The following is a 22,115-nucleotide window of genomic DNA, read 5'->3' as shown; positions in this document are numbered from 1 at the left end:
TGATGCTGAGATACACTAGCATCTGAAGAATGATAGAGTCAGAAAAATGTTGGTAGGAAGACTACATAGGAGAGTTTGGCTCTTACGTCTTCACAAATCACTTTCAAATAGTTGTAGGCAGTCATCAGAATTCCTGTTAGCCTTCTTTTTGCCAGGCTAAACAAATACTCTCTTTGTAGGACATGTGCAAAGTTTCCTGCAGAGTACAGAATGAAACCAGGAGGGAGAGAAGCAGCAGGAAAGCCAGATGAGAGTGTGGTGCCACAGCGGCTGCATCTGGTGAGTAGCACTGAGCCACCTGCAAGGGAGAGGTGCATGACGCCGTGCTGTCTGCAGCTCACCAGGGGGACCAGGTATTGAGCCTGCCAAGAAGTTTCTTAGCAATGACTGTTTTTAATAATCTAAGGATGTATTTATGTCAATCCTTCCCTATTTGGTCAGGTTTTAGACACAAGTAAGTGAATCCTTATAGAGATATCAGGAAGCTGAAAATTCTAAAAATGACAGCTATTCTTAAATTTGAATAGTATGTGTCTAACCATTCTCTACTATTTTTGCTTGAATGTGTTCACATGTGCACAGATTACCCTAGGAATAAAGATCTGTGAGCCTACAGGGCCCTGGAGACCTGTGTGTGAAGAGAAGAACATACAATATAAAATTTATCAGTCACAATAATTTACATTTTTTGTATAACCTACAGTTTGTCTTAGGAATGAAGAAACAATGGCCCTCAATAGAACAAGAGCAACAAGATTATCTTTCTCCAGGTTATGTCTAAATTAATCATTTAAAGCTATGTGGTTTTTTATGTACGTAATAGTATGCATTTGGAAATTGTTCCCTGTGGCTCAGGGCCATATGTTAGCCTGAACGCGCCAGAGGAAAGTTACACATGAGCTGTGTGGCTTGGTCTCTTTTTAGCTGAAGCTGTCACTGCATCAGTGTGCAAGAATATTTCAGTTTTAGTAAAGTTTACAGTTTTAAATTGCTCTTGCTTTGTCCCTATGCCAGTATGGTTGGCAATACATGTAATTTGGCAAATGAAAGTGTCTACCCAATCTAAGAGGGTTTTGAGAGCAGAGCAAAATTATTTGCTTAAACACAGCACAAAGCAAAGGGAAGTTAAGAATATAGGTGAGATAGTCTGCTGGAATTGACCTGATGCCTAGGGATATATAAATAATATAAACTAAACTAATATAAACTGTAAGTTATTTTTCCAGTATGTTCTAGTGATAAACTTACAGAAACACTTTTAATGATGTTTTGGCATGGAACTGTCTTTACTCCTTGAATCTCACAATAATCGGTGTGAAAGGTGCAGTAGAATAAGTAGAGCTCATAATTATCAGCGGCTTTTGTTGGAAAACACTGACAAATCTGTTCCTCTATGCTCTAATAAACTTTCATTTACCAAGAGCATAGCCCTAAATCTTATTTAGTAGTTTTTCTTCCTATACATCCATAATTTTTGACTGCGAACTATCCATCTGCCATTTTGTTTAAAGAGCAAACAGTGGCACAGTCTGCAATGTAATACGTGTTTAGTTTAAATTCACAGGAAGGGTGTTGAACTTCTTTAGCATCTCTCATACTCAACCTTTGGTTGATAAAAGTAATCCCTCTTTGAGGAGATTTACTGCTTAGCAAACACATTTCAGTACATTAATGATCTACCAAGTATGAAGTCACTAAATGCATAGACAAGATCTGCAGCCGCTCACAGTAGGGCCTGGAGGAGTTGGACTTTTAGACGAGTATAAAGGAATGCCTTTGGTAAAGAAACATGTACAAATCTATGTTAAGTTTTTAATTGCTTGCAGTGCACTTCCACGGTAACCTTTATCCACCAACAGGTCTGTTCAAGGAGCTCTTTATTTATTTATCTGGTGCATCTACTATATTCATAGAATTTTCCCCTCTTCATGCTGGAGGGGTGCGAGGAGAGGAGGGCACAGAGCAGAGTTTCTCTCTTGATAGCAAGGCTGTGTAACACCTACTCTGCTGTTGTGCCTGCCAACTGCTGTCAGATAGACTGCACTGTTAGCAGAAGTTGGAAGAGATTAGACAATACAGGGAATAAATAATAAAGTGGGACATGAAATAGACTATTTTTCCCCAGCAATTTCCACTTTCTGCCTTTGTACTAGAGAAGTGAACATAGAGAATGTTTTCGACATCTCACATTGTCCATCTCCTCCTTTATTCCACTGAAGGAGATAAGGCTGGTCTGCACACACGGACTGAAAGGAAGAGTACTGCTGGAAAAATCAGACTGTGTTGGCACTCAATCTGGTCATTAATAGTGCAGTAAATATAAGATTTTAAAATACTTGGGTATCATATGGCGAAATGCCTGATTTTAGCAATGCTATTAATGCACTACCAGTTATACTACAGTTAGTACTACGACAGCTCATTTAACCTTCAAAAGGCCAATGTCTTTTCCATTCCAAAGCTGAAGAGGTTATATCACTTTCAAAGCTTTGGCTATTTTGTAATACTTATTTTAGAACTGTGGATATTACTATTAATAGAATAATCTATTAATAGAATCATCATTTCTGAGTCCAGTGAAGCAATAAACATCAGTGATGTTTTGCGACAGTGAGTCAGCTATGCACTGCTGAAAGGTGTTACTTTTTCCAGCTCTGGATTTGTCACCTCTTATAAAGTAAATATTCAGTATTCATAATGCAAGAAATATTTCTGAATTATATTAACTATGTAATTCACTGGTTTGTTTACTTTTATTCTGTAATGCCTTATTCATCTTTTGATGAGCTAAAGAGACTTATTCTTTTCAAGTGTCCTCATTCAAGATGTTTCCTGTGCCTTGATTTTTGTTATCTATCTCTACATTTCTTCTTCCTGAGAGCTTTTCCTGGAGTCAAAAATGATTGTGTGGAGTCTTCCAGTTTCAAAAAGCCAATAACCTTAAAAAGGGATGAGCTGGGCTTTTTTCCTCTCTCCTGAACTAGCAACAGATTTTCATGCAGATAAAATGTGTACCTGCTTGAGAAGCAGGCACTTAATTCAAATAGGGATTTTTCTTTTTAAATCTTCTATCTGTTACTAAACCATTCTCTTCCTTCTAGTGTCCTCCTTAAAACAAACAAAACTGTTTTGCCTGGAAACTCTACAGAGCAATGACCACTTTATACATACCTCTACCAGTTAGTATTGTCTGTGAATCGGCATCTTCACAGTCAATCTAAAGTTACTAACCTTTGTCAAAGATCTGTGGGCCCTTTGAGCAGATACACTGTAGGTAACAGTATTGGGCCTTGCTTTGATTCTGGATTTTCTGTCACTTGTAGACTGTCTCCACATCCATAGCAGATCCTTGGATTTTCTTCAAATCTTATTCTCCATTTTTTCCTAATGTTTTCTCTTTGTAATTAATTGGCATACTTTTCAGTACTGCTGGTGTATTGTGGGTGAACATAATTGAAAATTCACACATTTGCCAGTCTCCACTGGCTGTTCTACAGTACCATAATGTATTTCTCTTTCTTTGTGAATTTAAATTGAATCTTATCACCAAGGTCGGGATAAGCTTGCTTTTATCATCTCCCTGGAAATGTGTGAAGGCTTTTCAAGTGGTGTTTTGTGAAAGAGCTAGAAGTGTTAATTGTAACAGTTTCAAAATATTAGGGCTGTGATAAAATATCTTTGTCCAATCTAGAGTACTAGTTAGCTACTTCTGTATTTTGTAATATTAGTTTTGTTGGGCTGGTGCAGTATCTATCTTTCTGATTCCTTTTTCCTCAGCAAGTAATATTAATGTCAACAAGTGGCTCTGCAACAGAAGTAGGAATTTCTAGATCTTTTATCAGTGGTGCCTGAAAAAGTAAATTTTCTGTAAGCTAGAGATGGAGCTGTAACTTTTACAGCTGTATCTAGGCTAATTGAAGCAGTTAATTGGAGTATAGAGAAGGGTAATAATGATAGCATGCAAGATTGGCTATTTGAGTTAGCTCTGAACCTGGGATATTGGGTACTTGGTGTTTGAAATCTGAGCAGGTGATGTTCCTATGCCATCAGGGTACCCCAGCTGTGTAGTATAAATCTATCTGGGGACATTTAGGAGAGTTAAAGGCTGGGAGGAAGAGAATATTGATGTCTGTTGCCTGAGTTGACCAGAGGAATATTGGTAAAGTAAGTAAATGTTTTTTGTGGGTTGTTTTTTTTTTGTTTTGCTCTCTGTTTGTCTCATATGGTGAATACTGGGAAGGCAGGGATATGATGATGTTCTATTATACATGAAGCATGTGTGATGTGTGCTTGTTTATATATTTTGAAGTAGATATTTCCTTTCCTCTGATTAAGAAAAAAATCATCCTGAACATGATGGATACTTTCCAAACAAGTGATGAAAGAACTACATTCAGAAGGTTTTTCATCTGTGAGGCCAGATATGTTCAGCATGGCTAGTTGTTGTGTTTATGTTCTACTCATCATGTAATTCACCAAAGTCAAGTTGGAAGTTTGGTATCTGTCATCTTCTCTCAATGTTTGTGATGCAGTATGGTGTGAAAAAACAGTGTTTTTTAACTGTTAGGGGAAGCACCCCGACTTCCCCCTGAAAGAATCCACTTTATAACACAATTAAGGTATTTAAAAACAGTTATAGGTCCATATAAACTCACACTTGCAGTCGAATGAGAGGGTGGAGAAAGCTACACCTTGAACAAATGCATGTCATATACTATTAATTTCTGGAGAGCTTTGTTGTTTGGCTTGAGGCAATAGAGAACAGTGTCTAAATGTGTCCAGAGTCCATAGCATCATTAAGAAGTGTCTGGTATTTAGAAAGATGGTGGCAAGCGATCCCCAAAAATATTGTACTTGAAAAAATTCCCCTTAAAGGAAGAGAGTAGAATGTTTTCTGTCTATCTGTAACCTCTGCAAGGCTGTGGTCCCTGAAATTCTGCTTTTTCCCAGGATTGGGTTGTTGGTTGGTTGATTCTCCAGCTGAAAGGAAGGGGGGGGAATATTCTTTGCTGTCACATCCTTCTATTTAGATGAAAAGTAGAAGCTCTTTCCATATTTCGTCAATTGTTCTGGTCTTTTTTCTCCTCACAAACAGGACGAATTAGCTTGTTTCCTTACTCTCCCACAACCTTGTAGGACTGCTCCAGTCCCAGGGCAGTGCTGCTTTGCAGAAGGTGTTGGAATGTAAAGGTCTTGTCCTTAGAAGCCTTTTATGTATGTGGAAGCTATTGTAGCTAGCAGATCAAAACAGGCTCTAGTTGTTGTGAAAATATAGACCTTTGTAGGTCTATATTTTGTAGGTGCAAATGGTTGTGGGTTTGGTGGGATGTAGCAACAATCTGTAATCAGCATTGAAATTGCTTGAGTTCAAAAGCTGTATGGGATTTCTGAACTGTTCCTGAAAGAATATGCGAAGTCTGTTGGGATGAGTCATTTACCCAGTGTGTTCTCATCTGAGTTTCCCCATTAGTCTCATCCATTGATGTTGTCTCCGGTTTCTTCATTTAGTTCAGGGTGGTGTTGCAGAAGCTCCTGGGGAGCTTTTTGCCACATCTTAAGAAAACATTGCATGGGCTCTCAGTTTCCAAACTTCTGTTTCTAGGTGTATTTCTCTGCTCTGTTTTAACAAGCTTTATCTGGTTTGAGCACAGTATGAGCTGAAAGGAGACTGGGTTTTGTGTGTCCATTCTTCCCAGTGGGCCCCTGGTCAGAGCTGCTGCCATCTGGGCACATGTGTCTCAGGCTGCGGTACCTGTTCTGCCCGAGAGGCTGCTGTCCCAGAGAGGTACCTCCAGTCGTCATCCCAAAGGGGGTCAGTTCCTCTCTCTCCTCACCCACATGTCCCCTTTCGTTAGCCACATCACCAACTTCTACTCAAGCTCTGATGTGGTTTAGGCAGAAGCTAATGCTGCCCGTTCAATAAAGAAGCTCTGTTAATTTATTTTTTTTAAGGATCTAATTAGAATTAAATGTAGCTGTTACTCTCCCTTCACTATGAACAGGTTTGACTCAACCATTAAGAGCAGCTTTCTATTTTAGCCCCAGAAGGGCACAAATATGAGAGATCCTGTAGCAGCGTTCAGCTTTTTCATCTATTCTCTTTCCTTACATGCTCTAGCTCCCTTTTGAAACAGGTTGTTTCCTTGTGTGGGAAGAGCAGAACTCATTCTAGTCAATGTGTTCGAAAGACAATACTGAAGTTCAAAAAGACCTGGAGTCTTTGAGAACTTTGTATCTTTCATGTTACTGAAGTCTACTGAATGAACCATATCAAGTAGTTCATTCACCTTTCATTGGATGCCTATTTCATAGCCTCTTAAATTACAATTGAAAAAAAATCCTGTATTCTTTCCTCATTATTTCTTTATTAATTATGCACAAACTTGCTGCCACCATAGTGACTTATTCCCCCAATTTCTCAATACGTTTCCAAGAATAATACATAGCTATCCTCATTTAATTGCAAGAATATTTTTCGAGTTCTTCTTGTGTTTAACCTGTAACATTTGTCTAACATCCCTTCCTCTCAGGTTTGCATGAATCAGTTGTGAGCAAAGTGCTGCTCAGAGCTGCTGAGACAGCCTGGATGAGCGCCCCAGACTGGCTCCGTGGAGAGCCCGAGTATCTCCCTGTCTCCCTTGCTCAGCAGGCACTGAGCTGGCCCTGGCAGCAGCCTCAGAGTAAACAGGGGGTGAAAAGGCATCTGCAGCCCTGGGGTAGATATGGAAGAACAGGAGACAGCCAGTCCACTGAGGAGCACAACACTACTCATTTTCTCCAGTGAGGCTTTACTATAAACAAGAGCTCCTACTTGCTAGGGCTGCTATCACCACTTTAAAAATCAGCTTCATCTTTGGAGTTAGCTGCACTTGCTGCTTGCTTCGGGCACTAACTTACTTAATCCAAACATGCACAGCAAGAGCTCTTATCTCTTTTTTGCAAACCACAAGGTACTGTGCAGTGTCAGTTTAACTTTTTCAGCCCAAAGCATGCTGCTGTATGTTAGCAAGGTGCACTTGCAAATAATTACTTACACCTGACAACAAAAATTACTGTGGTTACTGCAGTAAGTCAAAAATACAATAATTTTAAAACTTACTAAAAGGATACAAGGAGAACTTAATAAAAAAGGAAAAAATATGCTTTAAAGAAAACATTTTTCCCATAAATAAGAGTCCAGCTGTGAGCGAGGGCTGTTGTAAAGTTCTAAATCCAGATTCATGTGCATTTTAAATACCATAAACTGCTCATCACATTCTGTACAAGATGATTCACTTCTTCCAACCGCTTCAATGTTGCACATATGGAATCTGTTGTATATTGTCAGCCAGTACTGCACTGTTTCATCCCCTTGTGTATATAAACCATGCTGAGTCTTTCAGCCCTTCCTGTAATATCCTTACTTCTGCAGTTGGCCTCTCAGGAGAGAGAAGACAAGGCTTTTTGATACTTTATTTTGTAATCCAAATATGGGATCTAATAATATATATAATAAACTTTATTGCAATAGCTACTACAAGGGCACAGAGGATCACGTGATGCTGTGTTAACCTGGTCAGTTTGACTTCAGAATGCTTAACTTGAGGTCCTAAAATTGTGTTGGCTTTTGAGATTGTAGGTTCTGGGTTATCTTTTCTTTTTTGTTAAGTCTAACAAGATTATATTTTAGCTTCTTAATCCCCTGCAAGTTTTGACGGTCACATTTGTAGAAGATAAAAGCTTCTTCCTCTTCTGCCTTAACCTTTTAAGTGTTTGGTAAATGGGATTAAAGCTTTTACTTGCATCAAAACAAAAGTTTAAAGTAATCAACTGTCAATAAACCTGTTGGCAGTTGTTCCAAAATACTCATGATAGTTTATAGATTGCTGTGGCTGATTGGCAACGCTTGCTGAATTCCTTAAGAGGGTGGAATTGGAACCAGACCCGGTGGGTGTGTCGCGAGGAATGAGGGGGCCGTGGGGGTGTGCATCTTCCCATTTCTTCTGACATTTAACCCGGAACTGCAGCAACCTCTCACTTTTATTCAAACCTTTGGATGCTGCGGTCGTCAGGCCCTTTTTTGTGTGTGTCTGTACTCTAAGTGCTAGCAGCACCAGCTTTCACATTAAGCCTGTTTTTCAAATTTTCTGTGTGACTAGCTGTTGCAATCGCCTTCCTTTGGCTTACGCTTGTGACAAATTAAGCATTCCAAACTTCTTGTAGCTTTGTCCAAACAGGAAAGTCACAAATACGTGCCGTAAATCAAGGCATAGCGTCATGAAACAACCCTGGAATCACTCGAATTGAAAACACTGGGGACTGATTGAACCCCTTGAAGAGGCAGCGCTGGAGAGTCATTCCCTCACCCTCCTCCCTCGCATGCACCTAAAACCAGCCTGACGGGTGAGAAACAGGCTTTCTGCTGTGGTTTCCTGGCCTGCTTTGATAGCGCCTGCAGCTCTGCCAGGTGCAAGGTGTGGCTGCCTGGGAGCCGGGCTGCCTTCTGCTGAGCTGTTTGTCCTCCCTGGGAAACCCGCGCTCACCAACCTAGAGCAAGGAAGGCTGAGCTTAGACATTGTGCTCAAAGAAGCCCACCTGGGGTGAAAGCAGCCCCGTCTGCTGCTGCAGAGGGGTATCGGTTAATACTGAATAATTAAACCCATAAGAAAAAAGTAAGAATTTGTTCCCTTGGAATGTCACTTTCTTTTCTCCTAGTGGCTAAGTATAAAAGTTGTAGGATCCACTAGAATCTGAGGGAACAACGCTCTCTACCCTTGCAAAAGCAGAATTGTTATTCTGTGAACTTCCTATATTCTCACTGTTTTCTGCATTTTCAGAATAAGTAGCGATGTATTGTTAGGTTTAAAAATAAAATGTCCTGCAGTGATAGTCTGCCTCAAAGGCCTCATTTGACAGGCTCATGCCCAGTAGTAGAGCCAGCTGAAAGCAATTCTGCTGCATTTAACCCTGCACTAAAGTACTGTGGTAGCTTTACTGTTGAACAGAGTATTTGCATATGTCAGTAGATATTGGAATGCAAGCTCCTATTTCATAAACAAATTCAGTTTTGATATAAACAAGTTTCCATGTTTTGTTGTGTTAATGGGCTTGAGGACAGCAAACATTGTAATTTGTTTTCCTTTTTGTCTTCTTGGCTTGTTTGTGTTCTGTCTCCCCCTTGGTCTCTCCTTTCTTCTCTCATAGAAGATAGTATTACATGAGACTCAAAGTTTTCATTTAAGAAAAGAAAAGCAATCTTGTCTGGCTCTTCAGAAACATGAGGAAACCAGCCTTATAGGTTCATCCAGTAGGTAAAGATATATAAAAGAATGTAGAAATTACTTTATGTAATGTGAAGAACTGCAAGGGCCTATTTATTTTGAAATCTTGCAGAATGCAGTGCTGCCTTTCAGATCTTGAACTTGCAGTGGAATACTAATATGGGCTCTTCTGGATAATTTTCCTAATGGCTTTACCTAAAATGACTGCTTTACATAAAATACATAAGGGAAAATACTGACTTGTCAAAATTTAAATCATTCTGTGGGAAACAATAATTTTCTTGGGGTTTTTGACTGGGAAGGCTTCTTCAGTTGAACAAGAAATCTTCCACTGCATGTACCCCTTTTCATTGAATTTGGCTGTCCGTAAGTCCCTGCTCACAGTTCTGCCAGCAGCCTTGCCTGGTAACTTGTATCAGGTTTTTATTCTTTCCTAGTGAAGTTGTTTCTTATTTGTGTTCATTGAGCTTCAGGACAGAACTGGGTCTGACTGCATGTAGTCTGCTTGGGCAACTCCCCTGGTTGAAATTCCTGTGCTGCCTTTTCTAGTGTATGCCAGGTATCTGTCCTGGGAACTGTTTGCCAGCCATCTGCTGGTTGAATAGAGAGAGGCCGGAGATAAAGCTCCTATTCTGAACTGATCAATCCAATTAATGTTTTATCCTTACCTCTGAGGCTGTTTACCCTTCTAGGTTGGATCAGCTATATGTGTTTGTTTTCTCTGCTGTCTTTCATGTAAAAGGAAAAAAAAGCTTAGTGACACCTGTTTCATCCCCATAGAGAAAATGTGACATCTGAACTGAAACCTTTCCCCTCTCTGAAATGAGCATGATTCCTACCACCAGTCCAGTCTTACGGAATTCAGTAAGATGCTATCAGAGTTTATTCCGTGCTTTTGGACTCCATCACAGGATCAGAGGCCTGAATGTGCAGACTTTTCTTTTTTAGTGCTAGTTTTCAAGTTCATAAAGACAATAGCTAGTACTGTTTTTCTTTTAATTGAAGTTATGTAGTAGAATACATTCAATAATTTAGGACTGTCTGATACTTTCTGGCCTTCTAAGACAGATGCAATCTGTTGGAATAGTTTAACTTTCTGTCAGGAGGACCTGCCAATGAGCTGTTTTATACATTTCAACATTTCCATTTTGCAGTTTTCCATAAGACGCTGGATTTTTTCCCCCTCTTTCTTGGATAACTCTAAGTCACACACTTGAAATGAAACCAAAGCTAGAGAATACGAAAAGCTGACTGGAGCAGGAATGTCTGCTTTCAGTTTGTTGCTTCCCGTTCTGATCACGACATTTGAATCAGTCCTGGGTTAAAGATAACAGCAATCCCACAAACCAGTGTTTGGTGTAGCTATGTCTGCTAACCCTCCTTTGAAGAAGGGACCACTATAAACTCTGTCTTTTAGGGAGTTTTAGTACAGTCAAGACTTTTTGGTTGCCAAGGCCATAGGTCTTTTTCTACTTTTTTCCTGGTTTGAATCAAGCAAAGAATGAGTAAGTTGCGTGTAGTACTCACTAAAATTCAGACTAAGTGTTTCATTTTTCTGGGGAAATGATGGTGAAGATATTATTCCGAAAGGAAAATGTGTATTCTCACCTACTGAGACAGACTTTTCTTTATTATACTGAAATAATAGCCTTAAGTAAAAAGACCTATTTTATGATTATTTGGTGTTAAAAATTGCGTTCATTTGCTTAGCAAGATTCTTCTACTGCACTGTAAAATGTCTGTAATCAGGGAATGCTTGGGAGGAGATTCTAAAGAAAAGTTTATATTTACCACAGAAGAGTGAGACTGCTTAAGAATGCTATTTCCACCTCCCAAGCCCTCCCCCCAGGTCATAGGAATCTTTCTTGTAGGATAACTTTAAGAAAAAGTGAATTTGGGTTCTGTGATGCGTGGCAGGATGTGAGTATAACTTCCTAAAGCCGCATGGATAGGACTAAATGCAATATAGAGCCCTCTCTAGGTGTATGGGAAGACACTTGATTCACTAATTCTACTGTTTCAGTACTTTCTTTGACAATTGATTTAACAATTCCAAAACTTAGAATGAAAGAGGAATTTGGCCATAAAAGAATTCTACTTTCAGAAGCTTTCTACTTCTGCAAGGTAAACTCATGTTTGTATCCAAAAATCAGACTGCCCTGCTTGCTTTTAGACAAATCCTTGAAGCTCTTCTCCAATCACTATGACTAGGAGGAGTTTAACTGAGTCTTGAATTGTTGCATTTGAACACCTACTGGCTGCAAATCAAAAGCTTTGTAGTGATAACCACAACCAGCTTTCACTATATGCATAAAGCCTTGATAAACACCAAGACTTTTTTTTTTTTTTTTTACTGGAAGAGGAGAAGAGAACTTGGCTCCTTTTCATTGTATGACAATGCGGAGTAAGTTATCCCAAGTGGATGTATGTTAAAAAAAGTCATCAATGCCAAAGCCAGCTGTCTTTCAGCTTCTGAGGCACATCCACAAATGTTAGGCTATCAGATTGGTTGCAGGATTGCCAGAAGTCCTTTCTGCTTAAATTCCAAGTGGCTTTCTTATATAGTACATCCTCATATTTGGGCTGAAATGTGAGTGGGTGTGCCAAAGTGTTGATGACTTTCTTATCTTTTCACACAATGGCCTCCAAATATATGAGTTAATGAAGCTTGAGCATTGCTCATGGTGCATTCTCAGCATACCACGTATGGTATTATGCTGTTTTTTAAGCAGCATGAGCTTTTTTACCCTGATCTCCATGAGAATTAATAGGACTTTGAAGAGTGAGCATCCTCAACCATTCAGGTGTGGATGCAGGGGATTAAGTAATGATCTTGCCAGATGCAGCACAAAAATAAAATTATGTAGAACAGTACTCCTGTTTTTTCTTTTTACCTGCATGTTTTTTGTTGTTCTAGCCACTTGTTTGAATTTTCTGTAATGGCATATGTGTCTTGGTAGTTATTTTGCAATAACAGAGACGTCATAATTTCCAGAACCTCAGCTTTCACTTAAGTATGGAGTAGATTTTTTCACTGCTTCTTTCCAGTATTATAAAGCAGAAGAGAATGTGAATGTTTTTTCCAGTTCAGTGTAAGGACAGTGAACTGTTGACTAAAAGACATGACAATAACACAACTTATTATTTTCTTCTTCTTTCTATTGAGGTAATTGCTTCATGTATTTTTATCTTTGGCTGAAACTGATTTTCAGTGTTGAAAATTCACTCTGGTAGAAAGTTAGGGCATGACATTAATTTAAACAATCTCTAGTGTCAAGACTTGGTGTGTTTGAAAAGAAAGCCTTGCCAGCTTCAGTTATGATAATTTTAGTATCACTATTGAGTTGGAGAAGGTGAAATAATAAAGGATAGTGTTTGAGTTCTGGACCAGTAAGTTTCTCTGTCAGGCAGGTGATGCAGCCAAACTCTTCCACCCTCCTGATTTTCTAACAAAAGGTTGTTGGAATTCCTGCTTCTATTTTACTGGTGTAAAGTAGAATAGTGAAGGTTGAGTTTGTTCAGTTCAATGGGTGGCCCACTGGCAATGTAGCCCACATGGGGCTGAAATGCCAAGAGGGTTTCAGTTGATTCCAGTTGCTACTATGAAGAAATTAAACGTCCAATTTCACTTGTCTTTTAAATTTAACTGTAAGTATCCTGCTGTGCAGTGCACAGGGCTACCTCTTCCTGCTTGTTGGTAACTATTAAGTGTCCTGTCAAGTGGTAACAGTAAACAAAAAGTGAAAGCAGTAAACAAAAGGGTAATGCATGCCTAAATACAAACTGTAGAACACCATTAATGCAGCAATAACCTTTGAATAATGTTAAAAGAAGACATCTAAATTAAGTCATTATTTAGACAGTATCATAGAGAATAAAAAAGTTGTCTTTATATTTCTTTAACCCAATTGGCTCCTGAAGTACTGTCACACTTCTCCCATTTGTAGTCTTTGGTAGTGTCGGGCTCTTTCAAGTCAAGTTCTCCAACTTGGCCAAAGTCAGTGACTGGCCCCGTCTGTGTTGCAAAGGCAGTGTTTGGTTTAGACAGTGTGTGACTGTTGAAGGACTGTCTTAAACAGCAGGTATGCAATTCCTGAAGGAGGGAACAGCATCATCAAGACTCCTGCTGGCTGGTTTCTAGGTAATAACTTCATAGCAAAAATTCTCTGTAACTACAGGAGAGCAGAGTACTTCCTTGTTGCTTGCCAAAGCTTCTATAAAACACTTCCCTTCAAACTTAATACAGATATATGTTCAAAAACTAAGTTTAATTTGAACCCACGGTAGAGAAACTTAAGCCATGTGTAGCAGTGCCACCTAGTGTAGTCTGTCAGTCCTTGATTTTCAGGGTTAACAGAATTTTACTCCTGCTGTATCTTGAGTCTATAATGGTTTGGAAAGCAAACACTACCTTTTTGTTGTAGAAAGTGTTAAAGATTATTCTCATGAAATCTGGGCCAGAATATTTTCTTGCATAAAACAAACTGTTACCTGATAGCTGCTTCTTTGCAGAATTAATGGCAAAATATTATGAAGTAATCCATGCACAACAGGCTATTCCCTTTTTGTCATGTTTAGCTTTTAAAGTGAAACAGATGGGTGGGATGGAGCAGGGATCGGACAGTGCTCTTGCTCAAGAAATATCAGCTTGATAGTGTGGATATTTGTTGAGGATCGATAGCATTTTGTAAAATTATTCCTAGACTAAAGTAGCATTTATTATGACCCAAACTGGTAGAATTTTGCCTGCCAATCTGCATAAACTTGCTTTGGGAAGTGGAGGAGTAGAAGTAAGGATTAGATTACAGACCTCAAACAATAAATGGTTCATGCTGGGTGAGAATTCTGAAAAGAAATAAGTTTAAACTTGCTGTGGCTCTTAGGAAATTGTTGTAATTTATAACTCTTAGCCTGACAGCTGCTATTGCTGTTAAGTTTTGGCTCCTAGCTGGCTACGAATAGCCCACACAAGACTGAACATTGTTATTATGACAAATAAACAAAGCCATGGAGTGGATTTTTATTTTCACTGTAATACCCTGAAAGAGTGACTAATGAAATCTAGAGAAGTTTATCTGGATTTTCACCAGTTTAAAAAAAACCCACAGATTTAGTTCTGTGTTCTGCTAACCAAGAGGAAGTTTATCACTGCAGCTGGAGCTGCTGGGAATTGCGTGTTTTTTCTAGATTCCCAAAGGAAGCACTCTCAGCCAAAGTTAGAAATGGCAGGAGGACAAAAAGCAAAAGGAACAACTGCTGGGTTTATACTTACATACTATACTTCACATTTCCTAAATATTGTAGTCACTGTGCCTGGCAGAGAGCACAAAATGCTCCTTATGTAAATTGGATTTCTATGGGACTTCCCAAGTGTTCCCTGTTCCTACAGCATCTTATCCTCCCCCTTCCCTCTTACATAAGGTAATGTTTGAAATATGTATGTCACTCCCCACTTTCCATTCTTTCAAGAAGTCCTCCTGATATAACATAGTCTTGCACGTGCCTCAGTATGATTTCTGTTAGTTTGACCTAATTTGGAGCTTGGTTTCTAGAGCACTTTGAGGAAGAAGGTTTTTATCTCCAGAACTTTGAGCTGCATTGCCCCGCAAAGGGGATTATTGTTTTGGCTGTTATCAGTGAAGAGAATGGGCAGTGTTTCTGACAGCTGAATTCAGTATTTCACTTGCATCTATACAAGGAGGTTTTATTAGTAGTTCTAATGCAGTCCATTAACAGCAGTTTTGGAAGCCCTGGTGTGGAAGAGCACCTGGGTAGCTTCAAGGTTTTGTAGCCTAAGATTTTTTTTTTTTTTTTTTTTTAAAGTATGTAACATGTATTAAGATATCAATGGCCTTGTAGTGTTGATCCTGAGCACGTGTTATCAATGGCAGGAGGATTTCAGAGTGCTTCCTAGCACTGATAAACAACTGATGGCTTTGAAGACCAAGGTCTTCAGGTGAAATCTGAAGCATACAGAAGAAGGGAGACATTTGCTGTTGGTATATGTGAATTATCTTACTCTGATTTTGCTCACTAGTTGAGTGAGGCGTAATGACTTATAGAGAAAAGCAGGTGATCTAGTTCCTTCCATTCTTCTCTGTTAATATGCTTCTGTGATGAGTCATTTTTATCACCAACTACTAGAGGAACATTTCAGGGGACTCCTTGTTCAAATGTTGGTGTTGCATCACAGGCTTTTTTCATCCTTCCCCTGGGTTATGCAATAAAAAGTTTTGAAAGGGCAGCAGAGGGCGAGAATCCTAATAGCAAGGAATTCCCAACACTATAGCAGCCAACCTGGTTTGTTTTGGTGCCACAGTCTGCATTAGAGCCTTCTGCAGACCCCCTCAGGGTATTCTTTTGCCACAGTCAGCAAAGACAATGAGCTTTGGAAGGTGGTTGCTGGAAACCCCATCTCACACCTTTGCTTTTATTCTCAAGAGGCAACCACATCAAATGGTAAATGTACTGATGTGGTGCTTCTTAGATTCAGGCTAGATTTGTGGACTAACATAAACAGTAAGAAGTATGTGTTATGGCCAGGGAGAAACAAAACAAAACTCAACAGTAAGCACAAGTTGGTCAGTCTCCCAAGAGAGTCCGAAATCATGACTGGTGCTTACTCTTTCTCAGTGGGTTTGCATCACCAGCTGCAGGACACTGTACAAATCGCTGTAAGGTGACGTTGTGCTGAGGGCTGCAGTGAAGATTTCACCTAGTGAAGTCTAACTAAAATATTTATTTTAATACTTTATAATACTGGAAAGCCTCCATAGGAACCTAGCAGAGAACTTGTGATTTGAAAAATTACCAGGTTGTTGGGGGTTGCTAAAAGCTGGAAAAGAAGTTGGTTGTTCACATCCTTCCAGATGAGCATTTTCTGGCCATTTGTTCCTGGCTGATGGATTGGGCTTTGTGGCTCTTTTCCTTTGTTCTGCTGTTTTAAGTGAAAGCAAAATACTGATGGAACCTTATCAACAATTGTAGGGCTTGATCATTTTTAAGGATTTTTAAAGAGAAAGTTCAGATAATGTGTAGACATGGAGGTGGAGTGTGGCTGGGGTAGAGCTGAATTGGAGTGGAGCTGAGTCTTTGAGGCAGTGACGAGCTTTAAGTAGGGAGTGTGTGTGGAGCTGGAACTTTGCCACGTGCAGTATGAATGGGAGTGTTTTGAAACGGGTCATCCTCACCAAAGGAGGGAACAGTTAAATTCTCACTACAAATGGAGCAATGCTGTAGAAAAGCAAATTGGCTATGTCTACTTAACAAATGTGTCTGAGTATTTCATAGATAAGAAATTTCTCCTCATGGTCCTCTATATGAAGTTCAACATTTAGCGTAGCTGTTAATGTCCAATAAGCAAAGTGAATGGTTGGTTGAGGCTATACTCATTTATTGATTTTTATATTTTTATAAATGTACATTAAAATGTTATACATGTTTATGTTTTTGGAAAAGGGAAACAACTTTGTTCTGCTCTTGTGTGAACCAGTTTTTTGCCTTTTGAAAAATCTCATTCATTAGCTCAGATATTCAGACTAAGGAATTAAAGGTTTTGATGGACTTCTTTTTGTTCCAGTTAAAATATTAAAGGAAGCAGTGAGAAGAACAGTAGATCACACTGAACAGGAACAGAACTACAATAGAGTCTCCCTATTTAAATTCCTTATGATTTCTGTATGAAACTGGGAAGGGGATTTTCTGGAATAAAATTGCTTCCCATTAAAAAAAAAAAAATAATCATTCTGCAAACAGCAGTTTTCTTTGTCTTAAAGATGCTGTGAGCTCTACTGTGCTTTGATAGATTAGATAATTAATGCTGTTCAGTCCCTGCCATATTTTATTCTGTCATAATACAGTGTCTCAAAGCTGCTCGAGACTGTTAATAAAAAGAATAGACACAATATCCCTTGCACTTTAAGCCGTTAAGGTTTTATACCAAATAAGGATGGAAAAATTTTTGAAGCTGAATACCAGAGTTTGTTTTCACACTTGTAAGCAACAGAAATGCAATTAGAAAACTAGACTGACATGTACAGCAAAAAACCAAATATTCTCCGCCTAACTCCAGTGGAAATGGGCATAAACAAAAGGAGGCAGTGCCAGTACCTAGAATGCACCTCTTTCCTTTGGCCACACTTGTTTTTTCCTCTGGCTGATGCTTTGATAAGAAATGGTTATAATAGGACCTCCTGCTGACTTCAGAGGGAGCTGCCACAATCCATGTCCTTGGCTGATCTCCTCTTGCCCCAGCTCAGCTGTGACTAAACCATTTGACTGTTTAAATTTTTCAGAGTGATCCTAGCTATGACATTGATACTAGAACTGTGGATAAACTTAGCTGTGTATTGGCTTGAGCATCAGTATTGTCTAGACGAAAAATCAGAGAGTAGAATGAGGTAAAGCTGGATAATTCCTCCCTCTGAGCTGGCATTGCTTTCTTTCTGTGATACTAGAGTCAGTGTTAAGCTGCCTAACTTGGGCATGGCTGTGCTTTGATTATTTTATTTTATTTTTTTTTTTTGGCATTACCATATCCCTAGTGACAGCATCTTTGAGATGCTGCATTCCAGCTGGGTGTAATTTAACATTTAGATTTTTAGCTAAACTTAGCACCCCTAGAGGCTTTAGAGTTTGAAGATTTCTTTTTTTTTCTTAATTAAAGAATTGCGATGCCAGGCAAGCAGTGTTTTCCCAGACTGGCTGCTGATGCAAAGTGGCACACTCAGTTTGCACACAGCATAGGGTAATGGCACATTGAAGGGATTGCACAATTCAATGGCAGAGGCTGAGGAGCACCTTGATTATTAGTCATCTGTGTAATGGGAACTATTTGAAATCTTGGCTGCTAGTGTAAGGAACTGCTTAAAAAAAAAAAAATAATACAAACCAAAACCACCCTTGGCCCCCACTCCCTGAAAAATACCACCTCCACACAGAGAAACCCAGATGTGATATCTTAAGTTGAAGGCCCAGTACCTGTTTTCATTAGAAGCATAGGTGGCAACATCTAACATTTGTAGCTACAGTGATGTCACCTTTATTGATAGAGTAGACAGGCTGAAAGTGTTTTGCCTGCTCTATCATAAATGGGTAACAGAACTGCATCTCCACTTTTTTTTTAGACAGTTTTGTTTATTACTCCAAGTATGGAAGTCAACACAGTTCAGACTTGTGAAAAACATCAAGGTTTTGCATTCTGTACAAAGGGGTTTAAAATGTAATCTGCTGCTTGCTAAAAGAAGTCTATCCTAGTTTCCTCTACAGCCAACAGTCCAGAGAAGTGGAAGCCAAGCCAGTATTACTGTGTGGGGAAAAGAGGGAGAAATCTAAGAAACAGCAATACACGTGCAGGGTTGTCACATGATATGTATGAGAAACATCTGTGAATAAAGCACCAAGGACAATGTAGTGTCTTAATCATTAAGAAATATCAATGCACAACCCCTCTGTGAAGGAGGTGTTAGCTTACGTACTGGAAAACACACAGTCCAGACACTGGATAGCACAGCAGGGGTGGAAATCAATTCCGCTGTTTATTCTGACATCTTAGCCATAGCACACCCTCCTGTCAGTAGAAATTTTTCTAGAAAAGTGCAACTTTGTCAAAATGTGCATAAAATATAGAGTAAAAGGAGAAAAGAAATGAAAAATAATGGGAAAAGTACACTCAAGTATTTGGCTTGGTTTGCATGTCTTGACAGTGTTTTCATTCTACAAGAGGTGGGTAAATGTAGTTGAGTGTTATGAGACAATCTCTGGTTGTTCTGAAGTTGAGGCAGTTCTCCTTAGATCTTCACTGGGCCACTTATTTGCCTCTCACAGGAGATGGGGAGCATTTCTTTGGAAGTTGATTTTAATTTTCATGAAAAAATCAGTAGGATTTTGACTCAAACTTTCTGCTGCAGTGCTAGAGAGGCATGAAATCAATATGTTTAGAACTTACAGGAAACATGATCAAGTGCAGTGATAGAAGTAAGTTTCAGTGTTGATGAATTCAGATTTTCATACCTTTAATTTTCTTACCATACGCTATTTAAAAAAACTGGCAAGATATATTGGGGGGTTGGGAGAGGGTGTCCTCTTGATGTGTATAACATAGCAGAAGTCTTGGTATAGGTGAAGTTACCAGCATTTAAAAAAGCAAACAAACCTATATAGAAATGTATGTTATAAGTGAGATTTCCCTGAATCACAAATAGGATGCATATGTTTGTTAATGATGAAAATTAATCCAGTAAAGGTGACTAAGCTAGTAGAGTGCTTTCCTGAATGCCCTCATTTGCCTTTTTGAGTAAGTTGTGGAGAAGCACCAGGAAGATCTTCTGAATGTTAGATAAATCTACAACAGACTAGAGCAGAAAAGTAACTTAAGAGTTTTATTCTTTTGCCTTGCAATATTTCTGGACAATGTGGCTGGGTAAGTTTGGGAATTTTCACAACTCTTTTTTGTTTGGTTGGTTTTTTAGATACTAAAGTTCCTCTAACATGATTCTCTTCAAGCTCTGCAGTTTAAAATGTAAGTAGTTAGTGGCTTTTAAGAACACATGTAATGCAATAACAAAATGCTTCTGTCTGCATGTGTACTTAAGGAAGCAATAGCAAAGTAACTCTGAGGTTTTGAACTTGGACTTTTATTTCTGTTTATTGTTGTAAGTTGTCCAGCCAGTGAATAGTTTAAGTTCATTATGCTGATGTATGGGATGTGTTGAGAAACTCTTGATGTTTTTGAAACTAGGGCCTGAGTACTTCTCAGATTTCATCATCACTTTCCAGCAGAGAGCAGTGGCAAGGAATTATACAGAAAATTACTAGTAGCCTGTTGTTTAACCTGAATGCGTTCAAGTTCGGACAGCAGTGGTACTGCTGGATTTCAATCCGTATTTCTGTTGCATGGCAATGCTGTGACCTGTGCTGGTTATTTTGAGAGCACTCAGTCTGGGCTGGTTGAGATCACTAACAGATTTTAATATGTTAACACAAAACCAATGTTCAGCGTTCAAATGACCTAGGAGATAGGGGGGAAATAAAAGGTAACTTAGCAGTAACTAGTCTCTGTTGCACAGCAGCCTTGAAAACCAAGCTAGATTTTAACTGAGGCAATTGAGGGTTTGTTTTGTTTGGGGCTTTTTTTTTTTTTGAGGGGAGGGAAGCAGAGGGTCTTATTTTACTTTGCTCACATCTTAGAAGAATAAAAACTATAGCTGATCACAGAAATAGAGAGTTCAAATTACAGTATTAAGTCTTTTTTTTTTTTTTTTTCCAGTACTATAGACTAGTAAGGTCTATACTTAAAATGCGATTTGCATGTCCTGGGAAAGAGAAAATGTAGGAACTGCTGTACAACTGCATCTTTACAATTCTGTGTGATGGGGCTGAGTACTAAAGCCTCAAGCTAAAAGGTTATGTTCCATTTCTCTGTGGGTGTGGAGGGATCTCGACTGCCAAGGCAAGCATCTAGGACTTAGTAATGGTAACTTACAGGGGATCACTGGTAGAACAAGGACGGTGCCAATTAGCTTCATGCACTCAAGATTGTTTTGCAATTGAGTCATTGCCTGAGCCTTCTGATTTAGGCTAGAAGAGTTTGGCTGGACTTCATGAAAATTTAAAAATTGTCCCTGTTGCCCTGTTGCCTTGCAAAACCCCAGGAAAACTTTGCTTAAAGACACATGCAATTGGAAGTGTGCCAACGAATGAATAGATATGAAACACTGTCTGAAATGGAAAAAGGGAGCCTACTGTATATGTGCAGCTGTCCAGAAGTCTTGTTACCAGAAATACTGACTACTAGAGAGTTTCTGACAAGTCCTGCCTGCTTTACAGCCTGCATACTCTTTTATGAGGTATCTTATGTATAGTGTTTGGACATCCCCCATTTTCCTGTATAAGTAGGAAGATGGAAGCTTATAATACTCCTCATGGGAAATGTTACTAGAAGTGCCCCAATTGCATTAAGCATTTAAATGTTTTATCTGATTTAAAAATGAAATGCCATATTCTTCAGTGGAAAGAAGCTGTGATGGAACTAGTAATTTAAAATAAATCCAGTTGCTTAGAGTCTGTGCAAATGCAAAGTCCAGGGCCTGTGGTAACATCTTAGAACATATTACTTCTGTCGCCCAAAATGATCAAATTCTGCCTCCATGCTCTCTTCTCCCATGAAAAAAAAAAAAATCGAACTTTGACAAACTGCTTCCATATCCTACTTTTAGCTTTAAATACTCAATTAAATTTAAAAATGGATTTTTTGACAGAACACTTAAATTCAGGACCTAAAAGGAATGGGTAGATTTGCTTTCATTAGCATAGTAAATTACATTTTCATTTCTGTATTTCTTTACTACCTTTCACATTTTATAGTTCAAGTAAAACTTCATTATTAGCTTAATGTAATCAAGGCAGCACATTTAGTATACAGTAATTTCTTCCAGATGGTATGTGCTTCAGTGAACTAGTCAGTGGTGACTAGTTCCCCTGCTAGATTCCTTTGCTACTGGCTTTCTATTGCTGTTGTTGAGCAAGAAGAAAAATAAGGCAGTGGTTTAGATACCGAAGTCTTCAGAGAATAGTAAATGGAGGATGTGCAAGAGTGTCCAAGTAGGAACTGAGGGTAGAGGCCAGAGAAAAAAGCTCCAAAAGCAACTGAGCTGGTAATTGAGAACACACTAAAGCCCTAAATAAATCACTGTTGGATTGATACCTAAATGGGACTCTGAACTGCACCTTCTGAAAACGTAATGCTTTAAGCATATTTATCAATCTTAGAGTGCATTGTCAAAAAAAGAGACATTAATAACCTGCATGTTGTAAAGGAAAATTCAACCAAATGCCAGTGAAAACAAATTGCAGTGC

The 22,115-nt window shown here is 38.9% G+C and overlaps 1 protein-coding gene across 1 annotated transcript in view; it reads left to right on the top strand.

Annotated features, from left to right (window-relative positions):
* Positions 1-232: 232 nt before the first annotated feature.
* Positions 233-22,115, top strand: part of NUBP1 (nucleotide binding protein 1) — an 82,979-nt gene continuing 61,096 nt past the window's right edge. Inside the window, exon 1 of the mRNA XM_014936566.1 lies at positions 233-279. Coding sequence (XP_014792052.1) covers positions 248-279 — 32 coding nt within the window. The 5' untranslated portion in view covers positions 233-247. The remainder of the gene's footprint in view (positions 280-22,115) is intronic.

The sequence above is a fragment of the Calidris pugnax genome, unplaced genomic scaffold (assembly GCF_001431845.1).
Source record: "Calidris pugnax isolate Ruff unplaced genomic scaffold, ASM143184v1 scaffold17, whole genome shotgun sequence".
NCBI lineage: Eukaryota > Metazoa > Chordata > Aves > Charadriiformes > Scolopacidae > Calidris > Calidris pugnax.
Note: the sequence above shows the minus strand (reverse complement) of the source record. Positions and strands in the feature narration are given on the sequence as shown.